General features: G+C 36.8%; 2 protein-coding genes across 6 annotated transcripts in view; one reads left to right on the forward strand and one right to left on the reverse strand.

Annotated features, from left to right (window-relative positions):
- The window catches only part of MED12L (mediator complex subunit 12L), a 317,533-nt gene that overhangs the window by 250,474 nt on the left and 47,202 nt on the right, over positions 1-19,857 (forward strand). For 4 of the 5 annotated variants that reach the window (XM_032852495.1, XM_032852497.1, XM_032852498.1 and 1 more), the window contains 12 exons: positions 1,632-1,763; positions 4,790-5,017; positions 5,894-6,035; positions 7,667-7,787; positions 8,131-8,232; positions 8,933-9,046; positions 12,292-12,491; positions 15,473-15,661; positions 16,464-16,538; positions 16,657-16,847; positions 17,630-17,791; positions 19,699-19,810. In XM_032852495.1, coding sequence (XP_032708386.1) covers positions 1,632-1,763; positions 4,790-5,017; positions 5,894-6,035; positions 7,667-7,787; positions 8,131-8,232; positions 8,933-9,046; positions 12,292-12,491; positions 15,473-15,661; positions 16,464-16,538; positions 16,657-16,847; positions 17,630-17,791; positions 19,699-19,810 — 1,768 coding nt within the window. The remainder of the gene's footprint in view (positions 1-1,631; positions 1,764-4,789; positions 5,018-5,893; positions 6,036-7,666; positions 7,788-8,130; positions 8,233-8,932; positions 9,047-12,291; positions 12,492-15,472; positions 15,662-16,463; positions 16,539-16,656; positions 16,848-17,629; positions 17,792-19,698; positions 19,811-19,857) is intronic. The other variant, XM_032852496.1, reaches the window with a different exon arrangement.
- The window catches only part of P2RY12 (purinergic receptor P2Y12), a 42,398-nt gene that overhangs the window by 18,157 nt on the left and 4,384 nt on the right, over positions 1-19,857 (reverse strand). The window lies entirely within an intron of this gene.

Below are 19,857 nucleotides of genomic sequence, written 5' to 3' on the forward strand. Positions count from 1 at the left end.
AGTCAGAGCACATTTGTGCTCCTTGATTTATACTGTGCCTTCTAAACTGTGTTTGGAAACCCATTAGTCATGAAATGAATATTATTATATGTTTTTACAAGTTTTATTTTTGTTATCTTGAAATTTAGTTCCGTATTACTTATTTTGACATATTAAATGTATTATCTAGTAAATATTCATAAAATCATATTTGATATTATATTTTTATTTTGTCATTTATACTAAAGGTAAATGTTTTCCCCAAAGCTTATTTTCTGCTGATATGCATATACTGGATCTCAGTGTAAAACGTTTTTCTTACCTCTAACAAGTGAAAAAAAATCCAGAAAGCCCTGGTTACTCTGGTATGGGTATCTACCAAAATCTCAGTAAATGTTTGTTTACTTTAATCACAACATAATTTCTACTCTTTAGAGTATGTCTGGAATTATTGTTAGTATATTTAACAGATTGAATTCTCTGCTTCTTAATTTTAGGATACCTTGGCTGTAATTGATAGCTTTTATCAGCCGTCTGGTGTTTCTGTCCACTGATATCAATTCACCGGGCTTGGGATGCAACACTCTCATTTCTTTATTGTCTTGTCATTTCCACCTCTGGGATTTGTGATTGTAGTGTCTTTCTTGGCCTTGACCATCTAGGCTCACTCTGGCTCCCTGCCAGCCCCTGGAGAGAGCTGAGGATTGGGAGTCCGGAGACCTCAGCTCTCCTCTTGGATGATCTGTGAACTAACTTTTTGCCTGTGGGCAAGTTATTTCACCTGTCCGAGCCTCAGCTCCCTCTTTATAAAATGAGGAAGCGGAATTACAGGAATTTGTAAAGCCCTTTTCAGCTTTAATAATCTGAGTCATCGATGACACTATTGTGATATTACTGAACCCTATAACAGAATACAAGATGGTAATAGTGGAATCAGATTTACAAAGAGGTGGATCCACCACCAGTGTTTACTTGTGTGTTATGTGAAGCTTTGTGTTGAATGAATTGTGGCCAAAGGGACCATCCTTCCGGTATGGGGAAAAGGGCACAGAAAAGGAATAGTAACAGTACTTCTTTGTTGAAAGACTTCTAGAGAATGTCACTAAAAAGGGGAAGGGGTTAACTTCTTATGTAAGGTAAAGTAAAATTGTGTGTAGTTTGGATAAACAAGGAGAACGTGACCTCATATCATGAATTCATCAAGTTTTTGCCAGAACCAGCTCATGGTACTGAAAATGAATTTCTCCAGATTTACTGATTTAGAGACTTGCTCTTTTCCAAAGGAGTGGACTTAAGAATCTTAGCAAATGACCTGAATTTATTAATCTTTTTAATGAAGAAGATTCTCTATTAACAGCTTTTGTGTAGTGTTCTAGTCATAGCATATTTGATGAATTCCTCCATACACACCTTCTGTATGGAGGAATTTCTTTCATTTCTTGGTGTTAATGATATTTCTCAAATTTTCAAAAAAATCATCTAGTATTTTAGTATCTTAATAGAAAAGTGATATTTTATGCAATTGTGGACTTTTGCTATTAGTATCACAAACCTGATCCTTTTTTCTTATATTCTCACTCTGAAGAATTTAAATAATAAGATGTATATTAGCAAAATATGTGTCTCATTTCATCATATATTCCTCCCCTCAGGTTATGTGGTGTGGTAAAGCATGTTGTGAACCCCTCAGAATGTTCCTCCCCCGAGAGATGCATCTTAGCCTACCTCTATGATCTCTATGTGTCATGTAGCCACCTCAGAAGTAAATTTGGAGACCTCTTCAGGTGGGTAGAAGAAAATCAACAGGAATAGGATTATGCCTATATTTGTTAGTGACCCAACTGATACTGTTGTACTTTTTAATAATGAAAATCAATAATAATTGTATCTGCCAGAATTCAGGTTGAATTATCTTTCATTGTCACTTTCACCTCCTATTACCAATTTCTGTGCATGTTTAGCTATGATTGCAATTCTGAGGTAAACTTGAGAGGAAATATTCTGTATTTTGCACTTGCTAGTACCTCACTTGGAACGTTGTTTGCCTGCTCTTTGCATGCTTACTTTCTCAGTGCCTTTGCTTCTCTGCTTCCTGCACTGTACTATTTCAGATGGTGTCCCTGAGTGGGTGTCATTCTTTGCCATCTTAACGCCTGCTCCTAGCCCCACAAGTAGACAGGTGCTAGAAAATACTTACTTAATGTTATTTTGAGGAAATTATGATTATTAATTGTAGGCGGGGGTACAAAGGGGATGATAATAGTGGCAAAGTAAATTTGTCATCTAGAAGAAAGTAAGGAAAGAACCATCAATTACAGTTCTTTGTAAATTCTGTGAGATTTGTGTTCCAGGTTTGTGTAGAATGTGACTGCTCATCTTTGCTTTGTTACCTCACCATCTCTTGGTTGGGCTACTGTAGAGTCCTAACTCGTTTCTCAGCTCGCACCCTGACTCTCTTTAGCATACTGTCAGCATACCTATTGAAGTCATCCTTTTAAATCAAGATTAACTCGAAGTTTTCTAGTGGCTTCTTATCTACACAGAATAAAATTCAAAGTCCTAACCTAGCCTTCAGGATCCACGGAATCCAGTCTACTCTTCTCCCTCTTCCCCATTGTGTACTCCATGCTTAACCACACAGACCTCCTTCCTGGTCTTCACACACACTCTGAGCACAGTCCCGTCTTGGGGCTTTGGCGCTTACTGCTCCCATTCATGTGATTCTTCTCCTCTCTTACATGTTCCTCCCCAAAGTACATTCTCGGCTCTACTTCCCTGCCCATCCTGTTTTAAATAGCAGTCTCTTCCCCCTACCCTCTGTCATCCTCTGAACCTTAGCACTTGCTACGACTGGGTAAATTATATATGTATTTATGGTCTGGCTTCCTCCTAGAATGTAAGCTTCGTGAAAAGAGGAACTTTGATTTTATTCCCTGCTGTATCCTGGTACCTTGAAGAGTGTTTGGCTTCTAACAGGCACTGCAAAAAAACATGCTAAATGAAAACTCCACCCCCATATGATATTTTTAATGGTATTGATAGGGGAAAAAATGGGAGAGAGTAGGTCATCCTGAAATGAGCTGGGTTTCCAAACAATTCCTTGTAGAACATTCGTGTGGGTCTTAGAAAACATCTTTCCGCAGAAATGATGTAATAAGAAAAATACCGTACACTCTTACTTTACAGACCGCTTTCATTTTCAGTTTATGGTTTTCAGAGAGCTTTCTCATACAGGATTTGGTTCTTGAAACCAAGTAGTGAACTTCCCAAGAAAGCCCCAATAGCCTGTTTGACCCCTAGTGCTCCTGCCGGGTAGTGCGAGTGTGTTCAGGAAATGAATGCAGGTATCTCACCCTGGGTATGTGGAGGTTTAGGAGACCAACAATGAGCCAGTGTGGGTCAGTGCGGTGTCACTTCACAGGGAGAGGGCCTGGCTCACATTTCCCCTATTAAACACCTGGAAGACCAGCACAGCTCTCAGGAAACGTTGAAGTCAGGCATTTTTGTCAATCGGGATTAAGAATAATGGTCAAACCAAAGCTAGTGACTCAGAGAGATTTCTATTAGGATGCTAATAAGGTAGTTTTAATGATTAGATCAGAAGGAGCATCTCTAAATCTGTGTGAGTAGACTATTGGGGGGGCATAGGTCTTGCCCTGAGTGTGCTGTGCTGTGTGCCAGGCACTGTGCTGGGTTCTTTAATCTCTTCATACTCCCATGTTCTTTAATCTCTTCATACTCCCATGTTCCTATCAACAACTGATTATTCCTCATCATAAGCTAATAAATGATGAAGCCTAGATTTGCACATAAGTCATTTGGCCTCAAAGCCTGTATTGCTTTTATTACTCTGTCAGGTTTTTCAGGAACATGCAATTTCAGAAAGAAAATGTCTCTCTGTTATTTCCTTAATTCCATATATGTCTGTAACAGAGTGGTAAGAATTTGCGAGTGACCTGGAAAGCAGCTAATGTTTTATTAAAGCATGGATGCTCATCTGGAAAGAGTGTAGTAAATGAAACAGGAAACCTATAAATGAAGAGTAAGGAGCCTTCACCACGAGCCACAGATATCAGAAAAATTATGCATTGCAGGCTGGAGGTAGCCGAGAGTGAACTCCAGAGAAGTCTCTAGACTGAAAGAAAAGTGGGGGCTGAATCTTATAAAAATTGAGACCATAAAGCAGAATTCTTTTGGTTTCTAAGACAGGTATGAATAGATTGGTAGAATGAAGTCATAAAAGAGGTAATGCTGTACTATTTGCTGAAGTCCATTTCACTAAAATGACACTCAGCGTATGGAGAGGTCGAGGGAACCCGCAAAGAACCAAGTTTTTGTTTCATTTTTAGTGGGAAAGTGAAACAAATTAAGATTATTACTAAGTGAGAATGAATGAAAAGTTGAGTAGAAAGGATGGTAAGGGTTAAGGCAGGGAAAAACGGGAGATGTTTAAAAGTCCTGGAGAGTGAAATAAATGTTCATCCTTTTTGAATAGATCATGTTCCAGATTGCAAGCTTGTATCCTTCAGGACAGCTGACACTTTTTATATAAGTTGTCTGCCCAAAAAGAGAGCTGAGAAGACTATAATTACTGTCATTTAGTGCGTGGCTTTAGTCCTGTCTGCTAGACCAGTATTTCCTAGACTGTTAGGAAGTTGGAATGAAGACCTCCTGATGTGATTCTGCTCTAGGAATATGTTATGATTGCTGCCATTCAATCTATCCTTGGATAGCTTTCTAGTTATTCTAGGTTTTTTTTTGGTTGTGTGGTTTTTTTTTTTTTTTAACACTTTTCTCCTTGTAACCCCAGTAGTGCCTGTTCAAAAGTTAAACAAACCATATACAATAATGTGATGCCTGCGAATTCTAATTTGCGATGGGACCCGGACTTCATGATGGACTTTATTGAGAATCCTTCAGCTCGTAGCATCAATTACTCAATGCTGGGCAAGATCCTTAGTGACAATGCAGCCAATCGCTACAGCTTCGTCTGTAATACGCTCATGAATGTATGTATGGGCCATCAGGATGCAGGAAGGTGAGCTGGGTTACCCTGGAATTCACATCTAACAACATAGTCATTGCCTTGGTGTTACTTTTAAACTAACTTCGTTAGTAATTGCCTGGGGTGACATTTGGATGTTGTTTGCTTTTTGTTTCCCCCACTTATTCCTGAATTTATCTCTGCGTTATACTCTGATTTCCTTAGACTGACAGGCTATTCTGGCTGAATGCTCTGGCATGAGATGCTTTGGATATAAATTATAAGTTAACTATCCACTTAAAAAGGCATATAATAAAAATGCAAATGAAAAAGACCTATATCAGGGGCACCTGGGTGGCTCATTGGGTTTGGCCTCTGACTCTTGATTTCCACTCAAGTCATCTCAGGGTTATGGGATCGACCCCCACGTCAGGTCCCTGCTCAGTGTGGAGCCTGCTTGAGAATCTTTCTCTTCCCCTCTTTCTGCCCCTCCCCCTGCTCCTGCTTACTCTTTCTCTTGAAAGGAAGGAAGAAAGGGAGGAAGGAAGGAAGTCTCCTAAAAATACCTCTATTTTAAAACACTGTATTTTGGCCTACCTACCTATTTAAAACACTGTGTCATGTCTTTAATTTTTTTGATGCCCCTAAAAATGTAAATTTGTAAGTCTGATTTGTTCTAAGAACAAAAATATGTTAATTGGCATCTATACTAATTTTAGTCAACAACATTAAATATTAGAAAACATTTGAAGACATTTGCTTTTATTTTGGGTTCCAGGTTCTACCAGGTTATTTAACAAGTGGGTATTTAATAAATCTTTGCATCTTAGAAATGAATGACTTTGATGGTAGTGACGTATGTGTTCATTAAGTATATCACATGTGCCTGTTTCTCTCTTACTTTCTACGTGTTCTGTTTCCTCTTCCCAGGATTAATGACATTGCTAATTTCTCCTCCGAGCTGACTGCTTGCTGCACTGTTCTTAGTTCAGAATGGCTGGGAGTTCTGAAGGCTCTTTGTTGTTCTTCAAATCATGTGTGGGGGTTTAATGATGTACTTTGCACTGTAGATGTAAGTTTTCTTTTTCATTTAAAAACTCATCTGTGCAATTAAATATTTAGTTAGTAATTCTTTTTATTGATTTAACCCTTACCTAAAACATAAAATATTTTTTCTTTCTTTGCCCAAAAGCACTAAACGAGAATGCAGTTGCCAACGATTATATAAATTAAAAAAAAATCAAAATAAATACAATAGCTTAATCTACAGCAGAGATGCCAAGAGTTTCCCTCTTTGTTAGCTGAGATTTCTTATATAGTCTGTTCTCTTCAGAGTTGTTGGTTCATATTTTTACCAAGGTCCTTGGGCTTCTCATGGTACAAGACATAATCTACCTAAAGCAGTTTACATTTTGAAGAGAACGGTTTGTTTTGTAATGATCAAAGTGTGTTCTAGGAATATGGCTTTCACTGTGTTGCCTAAGAATGTCCAGGCCCAGATTCACTGGTGTGTTCAGTCTTTCATAGTGATTGTGTCTGGAAGTTGATGAAGAGATACCCAGTATATATCACTGATTTCCTTTGCATGTCCTGTTGCATCTATGATGTGTAATTTTTTTTTTTTAATCTGTCATGAGCCTCTGTTTTTCCTATCACTTCTTGAAGTGACCATGTTATACGTGGGTGTGTCTTCTGCGTAGAAGACATTTATGTATTTTACAAACCACCTTCCACTTTCCAGTTAGAGGTTTACTTTCTAGTTCTGGTATCTCAGGACTAGGTAGATAATTCTACTCCATTCTGTTACCAAAAGATAGATAGATAGGTAGATAAACTCATATTATATGTGTTACCTGCTTTTCCAGACAGAAGAGATCCCAATTTTTATCTTTAACATAATCCTTAACCTCTTGGTTGTTTTCTGTTATACGTTATCTCTGCTTTTTTCCTTCATCTGCAGAATTGGGATTAATAATAGTTATGAGCCCCATGGTGGTGTGCTATTAAATGAGCTGATTTTTGTAAATCACTAACTATAGTTATTGGTACAAGTTAATATGAAGGCTGCTATTATGTTTGTTTTTGTTATTGTTCTTTTCCAAAGTCTTAAGGTCTGTATAGGTAGAGGTTTTGTTCTGAATGCATTAATTTTCCTTCTCCTTTTTTCACAGTCTCTCTTTCTCCTCCTCTCTCTTTTACTCTTTCAAGTTTAGGAGTCAGATGGAAATTTTGTTTATTTTCCAAACTAATTATGTTATAGAATCATTCATAGTTATCCCTGAAAAGAACTCTAAAACATTAACAGGGCTTATTTTTCAATTAGAGGAACTTGTTTTTCCCTTGCTCCCTAATGATCTTACCCTGAAATGAAAAATGATGCGACATTCTGCTAAACATTTTTTATTTATGCTATATCTATTAGGAATTTCTTGATTTTGGTTTTGTATTGTTCAGTCACATGTACTCTAGATAAAATTCAGTATCCTCCGATAGCATTGGAATATATGGAAACCTCATTCTTTGTCTTATAATGTAGAAATAGTCCTTAGAGGATAACAACACTGCTCTGTTATCATTTTGCTTTATTGGGTCATTTTGGGACTTGAGATCTTACTGGTATTGCCTACATTCTCTTAGATATTAGTCTTAGATAATACCTGAAAGGGTGTTAGGTATTAAAACATGTCAATGTTTTTCTTGAAGGTGAGTGACCTTTCATTCCATGATTCATTAGCTACTTTCATTGCTATTCTGATAGCACGACAGTGTTTCTCCCTGGAGGACGTCGTGCAGCACGTGGCGCTTCCCTCTCTCCTAGCAGCAGGTATGGCACATCCAGAGTGGCCCTGATTATTTGATGGCTGTCTTGGGGTGGTTTCTGGATGGTAGAACTACTTTTGAAGGGTCCGTGCATCGGGTGGTGATGTGGCGTTGAGGTAAAGATTGTAGAACTGGCCGTGTTGTTCAATACAAAGTCAGGTGGATCCCTATGTAAAGGTGTTTTTTAAGGAGGCCCTCTGGCTTCCTGAAAAAGCATAGCTTACTGCCTTCCTTCTTACTGTAAGGAGCAATTATATTTAAATTATTCTGGAAAAGTTAGCTTAATAGAAAAGCTGAAGATATGTCCTTGAGTACATGAGAAAACATGCTTTTAAAATCTCTCCTAGCTTGTGGAGATGCAGATGCTGAGCCTGGGGCAAGGATGACATGCCGACTCCTGCTTCATCTCTTCCGAGCTCCCCAGGCCTGCTTATTACCTCAAGCAACTGGTGAGCTGACAGCTGAACAACCCCTGATGGCGTTTTCATTTGGAGGTAGAGACGCTAAAATGAGCAAGTAGGCTGTCCATTCTGTCATTTCCTTCCTGATTTTGGTGAGCTTGCTGTGCAGGTGAGGAAGGAGTGCAGTAATGCCATTGAGTGGGCTGTCGGCACCTTCTGTTTACTCAATATCAGGATGTATTGAGAAACTCAAATCAGGATTTAATAAACAATAAAAATATTTTTACTCCCAGCCATGTTGGTGGGCAGCTTGATCCTCTCACACATACTATACATGTTGGTTATGAACCACATCATAGCAGCTTAGGGCAATGACAATTCATTTATTCTTTACTAAGATAAAAGGAATAAGGAAGAATTCTGGGGGTGTTACTGCAGTGTGTTTCTAAAGATCATTTCCATACGGTATGGGTGTGTGTGAGAATCAGCATATGTAGATGAAGGTTCTTATTTTTTTGATACATTTCTCTAAGAAGTAAAGACATTGTTTTAATAATTAGAAAGAAAAAGTTAAGAAAGGAATACTGACAGTATTTCTTAGTGGATCCACAAAGCTTCGATTAAAGCTAGCTGATGGCAGTTAAGCACTCCTAGTCTAACAGTAAAAGGCTCTGCCAATTGTAAATGGTTAGAAGAGATTGTTAATGATGGTGATGAGACCATTAAAGGTCTGCTGTTTTTCTCATAGGCAAACCTTTCCCTGGAATAAGATCATCTTGTGATAGACACCTCTTAGCTGCTGCTCACAACAGCATTGAAGTGGGAGCTGTGTTTGCTGTCTTAAAGGCAATTATGATGCTTGGTAAGATTATCCTGGCACTAAACTTGGTTAATAACCAGAAACAGAGGAAAAATAATTTGTATTCAGGTTCAACTCTAATTCGTGTTACTGGTAAAACATGGTTTAGTTTGGTTTTATCTTGGCCAAATTAGTTGGCTTTCTTCAAGTCCAAGATCAGTTGGACTTGCGATGTCTGCTCCTTACCTACAATTCTGGAGGAATTTAAATATAGTACTCCCCTCCCCATGGCATTTTAACTAGAGGATGTTTCATTTTGTTACAATATAGATTCTCAGACCTACTGGGTGGTTTTGCTTTTATTTGTTGGCATAAGTCACACTTTGTGATGGACACAGATGACACAGTGATCTAACCAAAGGTTTAAAGTTCATATTATATATTAACAGCACAACACCAGAAAACTTGGGTTTTAATCTTAATGTTTTTGCTTCTGTTGTGACCCTGAACAGGTATATAAACTTCTGCCTTAGGTTTTTCATGAATTAGGTAATAATTGCAATGATGTTGATATTATTGATAAATCAATATTAGTTATCAGAATCTTTAAAAATTTAATCCATAATGTCCACGATATCCTTTATATTCCTATTAGCATATATATTCCTGGAGTAGTAGTACTGCATTTTCTGTTCATTGACAACATAATCCTTTAAGACATTTTTATTCTATAAATTGTTCAGGATTTGAATGAGTAGGAAGTCTTGAGTCCAGACTGCCTAATTCCCACTATGCGTAACCTCTTTTGGCCTTGACTAAATAAAAGTTCTGTCTTATGTTCTGAAGGAGCTCTCTTTGATTAGAATAGAAACTACTGAGAAGGTAGGAAATGTTTTAGAGGAATCTTCAAGAACATTGTACTTCATACTCCTGTTTGAATGTTATCTGTTGACAATGAAGTATAATAAGATTTTCATTAAAAAAATTACTAAAAGTTCACCTTAAGATAAGAGTTATATATACACACATACATATTTACATATGGTTTCTATTTTCTGCAGTAGTGTAAGGGTAAAGGTTGGAGAAAACGTATGTATACATTCATTATATATAGAAATGCCCATGAATTTACAGTAAAAAGCAAAGGTAGAACCACGTGGATGGTCATAGCCTCTGTTCTGAGCTTAGGAGCTTGTATTATTATATAACCTACGTTAAATGCTCATTTCAGTAAGTAAAATTTCTCTCTTCTGATGATGTTTGAAAAGAAAATGGTTGGTCAATCTACTCAATAAATAAGTGTAGGGACCATGAAGTCCAGGACTTGCTTTTTTTGTTTTCTACTGTGGTATCTCTAATGCCCATCGGATAAACTAGACAGTAGATTTTGAAAGAGTAGCTTTTCAACAAACAAATGTTGAAAGTGTGACTACAGAAGGGGATACAGACATTGAAAGGCAGAAAACAAAATGAGTGCCATCTAGGCGCTTAACCCTTCATTTGGAGGATTGGTCCAGTTCCAATTAAAATTTGCCTGGCTCTTTAAAGAGTCACAAAATTGTATTTTAATATCCATGTGTAATAACCAGTTCATTTATCTTTGGTTGGCTTTCCTTGGCCTTTTTAATTCACCTCAGTTCTTGGTAGATGGAGAAGGCTTCAAGTCTGAGGAGTCAGAATCAGGTCATTTGGATGTCAGCAGAGCCTTGGACTAGGTAGTCGCTGAACACTCTTTTCTATTTGTTCTATTATTTGTGCAGTTCCAGAAGGATCTGGCACAGTCTCCTTTACCTTCTCTGTTGTCCTACCATCTAAACTAAATGAGAACCTGAATGAGGATTTCTTAGGCGGAGGTGTTTATTTCTCTGATTTTGTTTTTTTACAAGTTTTGATTTCTCTACCTCACCCTGTCCTTACCAATGTTTTCTCAAGTCCTGTCTACCAGGATCTATTTTGAATTTGGGTGACAAAATTGTTCTATAGAAATTGATTTTTAATTTATGTAGTAGTTTTAACTTAAGGTGTAGAAATAGTTGTTTATATCCCCAGAGGTGGGGAGAAAGTATGCTAAATTTTGGTACATATCTTTCAGCCCCCAAGGAGCTCTGTTGAATTAAATAAACTCTTATGGGTGAAGTGAAATTGTTACCTTTTTCTCTTGTGTATTTTAATGAGGAGTATGTGATAATATATAATAAGATACTGATGACCTGAAAAGTATTGTTTATTCCTCCCCTCCTCTTACAATTTTATGAATAAATATTCACTAAGCCATTCTGATTTTTCAAGTTTTCCAGCAAAGTCAAAACTTTTTCTCGGTTGACCTGTGGGTTTTAAAAGGCTTTTGCACTGATTTAAGCTTGGCTTTACTCATAATGGGCAGTAAGGGGCCTCATTTAAACTCATTTGCTGGTTCCAAGAAACTTTCTTGTTCAAGGCTTATAATCCTGTGGGTGAACAGGCAAAAGTTTAGAGGCTCTGTTGTCATTTGGCAGTCTTTATTATCAAATTATATTCTCTCACTTTTACAATATGATAGTGATTTGTCTTTCACAGCTGGAGAGGATTTCTTATTTCCAGCTATTCAGACATTCTGCTCCCAAGAACTTGATTGTGAGGGAAATCCTTTCCTTGGTTTAATTTGACTCAGTATATTAGAGGTTGATCTGGTGAGCTTTCTAATTTGGATATTTACAGAGAGGAAAGTGAGAGACTTGGGTTATTCAATGAATGCCCTATGTTTTAGGGCTTCCTTAGTATGCATTGCCCTTTTCCATTCCCAGGGAAATAAATCTCTCTTGTCAAGAAGTTGATAGTAAGGTGGGCTAAGGCAAAAGTTTTCTCTTGACCTATGGATAGAAAATAAGTCATTGTAAGAGAAGAAATGGAAAAGGGACATCTAGAAGGGTGAGTAACCCATTTTTTCCTTGTCTATAAGTGAAATGAATTTGAATATTGAATACATTTGTGCTTGAAATATTGGTGAAATCAATGTTCTCTGATTATTAAGTATGATTCGTAATGGCCTTTCCAAGTTCAATGAATACATACTTAATTCTGTAAACAAAATGAGGAATAAGTCTTGAATATGTTTTTTTTCCCCCATGTCCAGTGAAACTTCTTTGGGTTCTTGCGATTTCCCTCTTGATCCATTCTCTCTCTTGCTAAACAACAGGCTATGCCATAATGATGCCATTCACATATTTTAACTCCTTGAAGTCTTGCTTCATTTACTTCTCAAGGCTTTACTTCATTTACGGCAATATTTTGAACTTCCGTGATTTTGCTTTTGTGGTTCTATTATTTAGGAGATGCCAAAATTGGCAATAACAATGTCAGCTCTTTAAAGAATGATGACTTCACCATGAGGGGTTTACGACGTGATGGGAATGCTGATGATATCTGGACTGCCTCACAAAATTCAAAATCCTGTGGGAAAAGCATTTCCATAGAAACTGCCAATTTAAGAGAATATGCCAGATATGTACTGAGGACTATCTGTCAACAGGTATTTTTCAGATTTAATTTGCCTTTAACTTTGACTATATAATTGTTATGAGAGAAATGCTCTCTGTTGTAGGAAACTTGCACATCAGGGTTCCTTTTCTTTCTGCTAACTTTATTTGGAAATAAATTGGAATTTGTTGAAAAGTTGCAATAATAAGAACTCTAGTGTATAGAATCTGCCTTGATGCAGATTCACCAATTTTTTACATTTTGCCACATTGCTTTATGATTCTGTTTGTGTGTGAATATCAATGCATATACTTTTTAATTTTTTACTGATGCTTTTGAGAGTAGATGGTATACATTATGAATTTTTACTTTTTAATACCTTAGTGTTTACTTATTAACATAACCAAATGCATTTATCAAAAATCAAGAAATTTAGCCTTGGTACACTAATTTTTTTCTCTCCTGCAGCTATATTCAGTTTTTTCAGTTGTCCCAATAATGTTTTGTCTGAGATTTCCCATAGATTAGCTTCAGGCTATGCGATCTTAGCCAAGATGCTACAGAAGTAATATTATGTTCTTCTAGGGTAGTCACACCTGAAGTCACATGTCCATTCTCACCTCACTGGCAGTGATCATTTTGATGAAAGTGTATGGTTTCAAGGTTTCGCTGCTGTATCATTATCATTTTTACCCCTTGTAATCAGTAAACAGTCTTTGGAGAGACATTTTGAGACAATGCAGATATCCTGCTCCTCATCAAATGTCACCACCCATAGAACATTCATTTTGATTCTTGTCCAAAGTAGTCTTTGTATGAGAGTTGCAAAATGGTGATTGTTTCTTTCCCCCAACTCCTCTACAGTTAGTAATTTGAATTGCATTCTCAGGAGAGCCTATCCCTATTAATATTTTTTTGCCTTATTCTTATTTATTTGTTATCCATGTGGATTATAATATACTATCCTTAGTTATTTTCATGTTCAGATTGTCCCAGATTTGTCCAGTGTGAACCTTTTCATCATAGCTTTTAAGTTATTTTGACATGTCTCCATCCTTTTTTTTTTTTTTTTTTTAAACCGCAGGTATTTTTAATTCCTGGCTCACCTTGTGCTTTCCCTATTCCAAACCTGGAATTAGTCATTCCTCCAAGAAACTCTGGTTCTAGTTAGTAGAGGATGGTATTTAGAAACCAAGATATGGGCACTGTGGTGCTCATTACTGTGGGTGATGGGGGTTCGTTGCCTCTAAGCCTTTTCAGCATACAGAGGTAGTTAAAAATACATCCATATACATAAATATGTGTATATTCATGAGTTTATACAGATTCATCCACTTCTATTAACACTACTTAGTTCTTCTTTGCATTCCCCTAATAATTTCATATTAATATTGTCTTCCACAGCAAGAACCCTGGCTCCCAGTAACATCAGCCATTTACTCATTTATTTAATTCTGTACTACACCTGAAACAGTTTTCAGAATTGCTGCATCTATACCACTAGGGAAAAAATGAAAAAGAGTTGAAGATTTGTTTATAATTCTTTTTTCCCCTAAAGGCTTATAGTATTGTATTAAAAAATCTTTTTGAACTTTCTCCTTCAGTATGGATGTTATTCATTTGAAATAGAATTGATTTTGTTGGTTTTTGTTTGCATTCAGTTGAGATTCTCTTTTTCTTCCTCCCCACTGCTTCAGATTAGCATGCTTCTACAAGTCAGCTCCACAAACAGGTGTACTGAGAGATGTGTTCTCTGTCCCTTGTCTCTTTCATCCTGTGTTTTTTCCTGCCCTTGGTGATCAATTTCATTATTTTTTGATTTATCTTCCTTTTTTTCCTTTTAATTTCTCTTATAAAAAAAGAAAACATCGCATACCATACATACAGTTTTCTATTCTGATGGAGACATTATGTTAACAGGGACATGTTTTTATTAGAGCATGTTGTAACTAGGGTAGAAGTTCGTGAAATGGTCATATAGATAATGAGAGGCAGTTGTGTATTATTTCCCAACCAGAAGCACCAAGGGTCGAACAGTTTTAATCCCTGAAAAATATTATTGATATCTGGGTCCCACCATCAGATATGTATTTGGTGGGCCCTGAGCACTGGTATTTTAGCAAGCTCCACAGGTGACTTTAATAGTTACTCAGCATCGGACTCCTGGTGTAGTTAAGAAACAGGCTACATCTGAAACAGATCTGGATTTGAACTGGGCTCTGTTGATGGTTTCTTCTATAGTATAAGAGTTTGCATGATAAAAGGCAAAAGGGATTTAAACTGCTAAAAACTCTCTGGAGGACAGTTGACCATATGTATCAATAGTCTTAAATTTGGTATACTTCTTGACCCAAGAGTTGTGCTTTTATGAAGTTATCCTAAGAAAATAATTGTTTAGAAAGTAGATATGAACAAATATTTATAATAGTATCATGTATAATATAAAAAATGACAGTTTTCTTAATGTTTTACTCTGTTCTTTCTATTCAGTATAGTAAGCATTACATAAAAATGAAGACATGTTCTAATATAGAATCATTACCATTATATGCAGATATTTTCTTTAGCTTTTTTTTCTTTCCTTTTTGTGTATTTTTCAAACTTTTTTTTTTTTTAAGATTTTATTTATTGATTTGAGAGAGAGACAGTGAGAGAGAGCATGAGCAAGGAGAAGGTCAGAGAGAGAAGCAGACTCCCTGCAGAGCCGGGAGCCCGATGCGGGACTCGATCCCGGGACTCCAGGATCATGACCTGAGCCGAAGGCAGTTGTCCAACCAACTGAGCCACCCAGGCGTCCCTTTTTCAAACTTTTTTTAACCAAGGTTCCACTTTGTATTTTTAGGAAATCAAAATGCCAGGAATTTTGTTTTTAAAATTTTTCCCACCTACTTTTTTCATGCAATTTTTATTTTATTGGAAGATTTCTGTCTGCTTTGTATTCCATTGTTCACCGTGATTTATTGCATATTACATGTGTAGTGTAGAAAACCTCTGCCTTTCAATCTAACAGCTGATTTTTTTTTTTTTTTAAAGGAATGGGTAGGAGAACATTGCTTAAAAGAACCTGAGAGGTTATGCACAGACAAAGAGCTTATTTTGGACCCTGTGCTTTCAAATATGCAAGCACAGAAATTACTGCAGCTTATCTGTTATCCTCATGGTATTAAAGAATGTACCGAGGGTGACAACTTGCAAAGACAGCACATTAAGCGTATTCTTCAGGTGAGTGATTAGAGTCTAACGACTGTGTTTCTGTCATGTAACACTCTCTCTTTTTCTTTTTTTTCTTGCTCAGTGCTAATTCTTGACTTCAAATCTGATTTTTATTCTCCTAATTTTCTCTTCTGTGAAATTGTTGCACCTCATTGCTAGGTAAATATAGATACTGGAGATGCTATACAATCATAGTATAAACACTGATATTTTAAGTCTGCTGTATTTAGATGAGACATAAGCTTTCTGGAGGGATAGCCTTAAATATATTAGTCAAAAAGTATTGAAATTATTTTGGAATGGATTACTTAGGTAAATAGATATTGAGAGAAGAAATCCTTGTTTTATTTCCAGTGCCTGGCTGAATGTGCATTATTTTTATTTCACTTCATTTCATTTCATTTATTTTAAAGATTTTATTTATTTGAGAGAGATAAGAGTGTATGAATGAGCAAGAGAGAGCACGTGAGCAGGGGGAGGGGCAAAAGGAGGAGAAACAGAACTCCCCACCAAGCAGGGAGCCCAATGTGGGGCTTGGTCCTGGCACTCCATGATCATGACCTGAGCCCAAAGCAGATGCTTAACTGACTCAGCCACCCATGTGTCACAGATGTCCATTATTTAGAAAAATTTTTTTTTTAATTTGTGTCTACAGTGAATGTACATAATGGAGCCTTTTGATCCCTACAGATTCCTTTATTCTGTATAATTATTCTGTTCTTTCTTGAGAGAGGGAATACTGCAAGGAATTATTATATTTTAAGACACATTTCAGTATCCTTAATGCATTAATTCTTTGCATTTTCCCCAGAATCTTGAGCAGTGGACGCTAAGGCAGTCCTGGCTAGAACTTCAGTTAATGATCAAACAGTGCTTGAAGGACCCTGTGAGTATATATTGGAAGCATGTATTATATATACAAAAATTAAGAACAGCAAGAACACGTTGATGTTGGAGGATGGAGTAAAACATATGCATGCTAGTTTTCTTATGTGTAACTCCAGGGCTCTGGTTCAGTGGCTGAAATGAACAACTTACTGGACAATATTGCAAAGGCAACAATAGAGGTATTCCAGCAGTCTGCTGATTTGAACAATAATTCTTCTAATTCTGGCATGGGCCTCTTCAATCCAAATGGAATTGGAAATACTGATACAAGTAGCACAAGGCAGAATGGAATAAAGACGTTTCTGAGGTATTTTTTCCTGCAGTTTAATTGGACTGTGATTACTTTTTCACATGTAATGGTATATTTTTATTTGCATGATGCAGTTACTTTTCATAAAGCTGCAGGAATGTGAAATTATTTGTGTCATTTATCATTATTTAATAATTTTTTAAAGGGCATAATGATGAATCTTGTCTCAGTGTTTAACACGTCCACACTCCTTGGAACTACATATGATACGCAGAATGGATTAATTTCTTTATTTTCTCCTTAAGTTTACTCTGTTCCATAGAATTCATTATATAGGAAACACTCTTTCTGCCATCTTTATTAATTGGCAGTGTTGCACAAATGATAATCGTGATAAGCAGGTTGATTTGTATTTCATCATTTGGGTTTAAAGTGTAACTAGTGAATTTTAAAACCTTAAATATTTGTTGTTAAAATGCTTAAACATCATCAGAACATATCATATCTTAACCATGACAGTAAAGTGTATTGTTTATTGTGCAAAAGGACTGTTGCTAATCAGAGAGCTAGAATCATAGAAGACTTGCACAGATTTAAAAAGCTTAGTGACAGTATTCTCCCAGAACCCCACGTTTTATTGCTTTCCATAGTGAGAGTGGAAGAGTATGTTTAAGTGTCTGATATTTGGCAAGAGGAAAGGTAGTACAGAGATAAAAGGGAAGCTTTTTGATAATTGGTGTTTCTTATTCATCAAAGTTTTGCCGTGGAGTTTCTGTCACAACTGTGAGAGCAGAGGAAAAGAACACCTCCTTGGGTATAACACCTATTTCTGATTTTAGTTCCTCTGAACGCAGGGGTGTGTGGCTGGTGGCCCCCCTAATTGCCAGGCTGCCGACCTCGGTGCAAGGAAGGGTACTAAAGGCTGCTGGAGAGGAGCTGGAGAAGGGACAGCACTTGGGCTCCTCTTCAAAAAAGGAAAGAGACAGACAAAAACAGAAAAGGTATGGCTGCAAAGTGTGTCTCTGTGTGAGGGTTTAATGAATGACTGAGAACTAACATTTTGCAGACATACATGGTCACTATACCCAGAGTGCACTGAAATTGTTTTTAAATGGAAAGGGCAATACTCTGTTAGGTAACGCTCTGATCCTAGAAAGTTCCAGGTTAAACATAATGAGTACACCAGTTCCTTCTGCCCGTGTACCCAAATTACTGCTGAGCCATTAAGGACACCCAACTTCTTAGCCTCACTTCAGACCTGTTGAATCAAATCTGGATATCCACTTAGTCTCTATATTCTCCATTTAATTACTTTTTATTCTTTTAATTATCTATGTTTAAAATACATAGGATTATATCATTTTGTCCTGTTGGACACTAAGATAATATTTGTAACATTTAGGGCTCTTGTTCTAGACTAAATACTAAAATTTACCAACCACTAAATATAATCTTTTCTTCATTTATTTTAGGCCCTAGAAATGGTTCCAAATAATTAAATTTGCAAACTGATTCTGGTTCTGAGAAAGAATAGACCTGTTCTCTAATGTGAAAATATGAATTTAACACCTCAGGAGTAAAGGGAAATAATGAAGATTTCTTCCATTAAAAAAAAACCCCCAAAACAAAAAAACTCTGAACATGTATAGTTCATATCCCTTAATGAGTAATATTTTAGTAGCTACCATTTATTGAGCCCTTATGAAATGCCATTGTATATAACTCATTGCATACATATGTGAACTTTTAAATTCTCACAGCAGTCATGTGTTGTGGGTGCTGTCATTACACCTTTCTTAAGTTGAAGGAAGGGAAGCACCAAAAAGTTAATTTTGCAGGGACACACAGCTAAGGAGTTGTAAATCTGTAGTTTAAACCCAGGTCGTCTGGTTCCGGAGACCATGCTCTTTAACTGAAGTGTGTCTTGGTAAAGACCTAGATTTACATGTATTTTGTCTGTTACCTGGTTGTTTGGCATCACCTTTGCAAAGGTCAGTCAACCCACCAGATGACTCAGTTTTAATTCTGGAATCTAATTTCTAATGCACGGTTGCGTGTACATTGTATGTACATTATCCCCACGGCGGTACAGATGGTATTACAAAGTTTGAGGATGACTCATCCCAAGTCAGTTTCTCCCAGCTCTGCTGGTAGAGGGATAAAGCACGTTGAAATAATTGGGTCTCGATCTCCTTCTAAGAATTTTTTTTTTCCAACATAGCACTTAGTTTGTCAATATGATTTGTACTCCAATAATTGAAGAAATGCTAATAAAATGACAACTTAAAATAGATTTTTTTTTTAAATTCAGATGCCTTCACACCTCTTAAGATGAGGCTTTGGGATATGGTGGGTCACTAACAAGCTTACTGCCTTTGGATCCTCAGGACCTAGGTGCTGATCTTACTTCTCTCAGTACCTACCCTGTTTGGTCTTAAGAAATGTGCTAAAAAGTAACACAAGCACAAAAATCATATAGGCCTGTTTCCTTGGCTCTACTACAATAGCTTGGTGTGACAAATTTTAAAATTTTTCATTTTGTTCTGTGTATAAAGTGATATTCCTGCTGCTGTGCGTCTTTCAAATTCAGCTTACTGATATGAAACAGAGATGCTCTTCTCACTGCACTGCCCCAACACGCTCTTGCAGTATGAATTTATGCTAGTTTGGGAATGCCTTCAAGGACAAGAGAGCATATTAAATTATTTAGAAGCATCACAGTGGCTTTTAATCTTATTAGTAGAGCTATGATTTAACTTTTCAGGTAGGCTTTGGCTATTTACTACTCCTTTCCCTTTGCTAATAGTAAAATAAATAAGGGCCAATAACCGAAGGGCAGGAGATCTGTGTTGCACAGGAAGTAATCCATCCTTTCTAACTAGATCTGCTGTTACTACTTCCTTTGTAGTATGTCTCTTTTGAGTCAACAACCTTTCCTTTCACTGGTCCTTACCTGCCTTAAGGGACAAGATGAACAACGGGAAGGCCTCCTAACATCTCTTCAGAATCAAGTTAATCAGGTAAAGTATACTAGACTATTAAGGCAGGCAAGTATTTTTCTAATGGC

This window comes from Lontra canadensis, unplaced genomic scaffold, assembly GCF_010015895.1.
Source record: "Lontra canadensis isolate GAN:19392208 unplaced genomic scaffold, GSC_riverotter_1.0 scaffold6, whole genome shotgun sequence".
Taxonomy (NCBI): Eukaryota; Metazoa; Chordata; class Mammalia; order Carnivora; family Mustelidae; genus Lontra; species Lontra canadensis.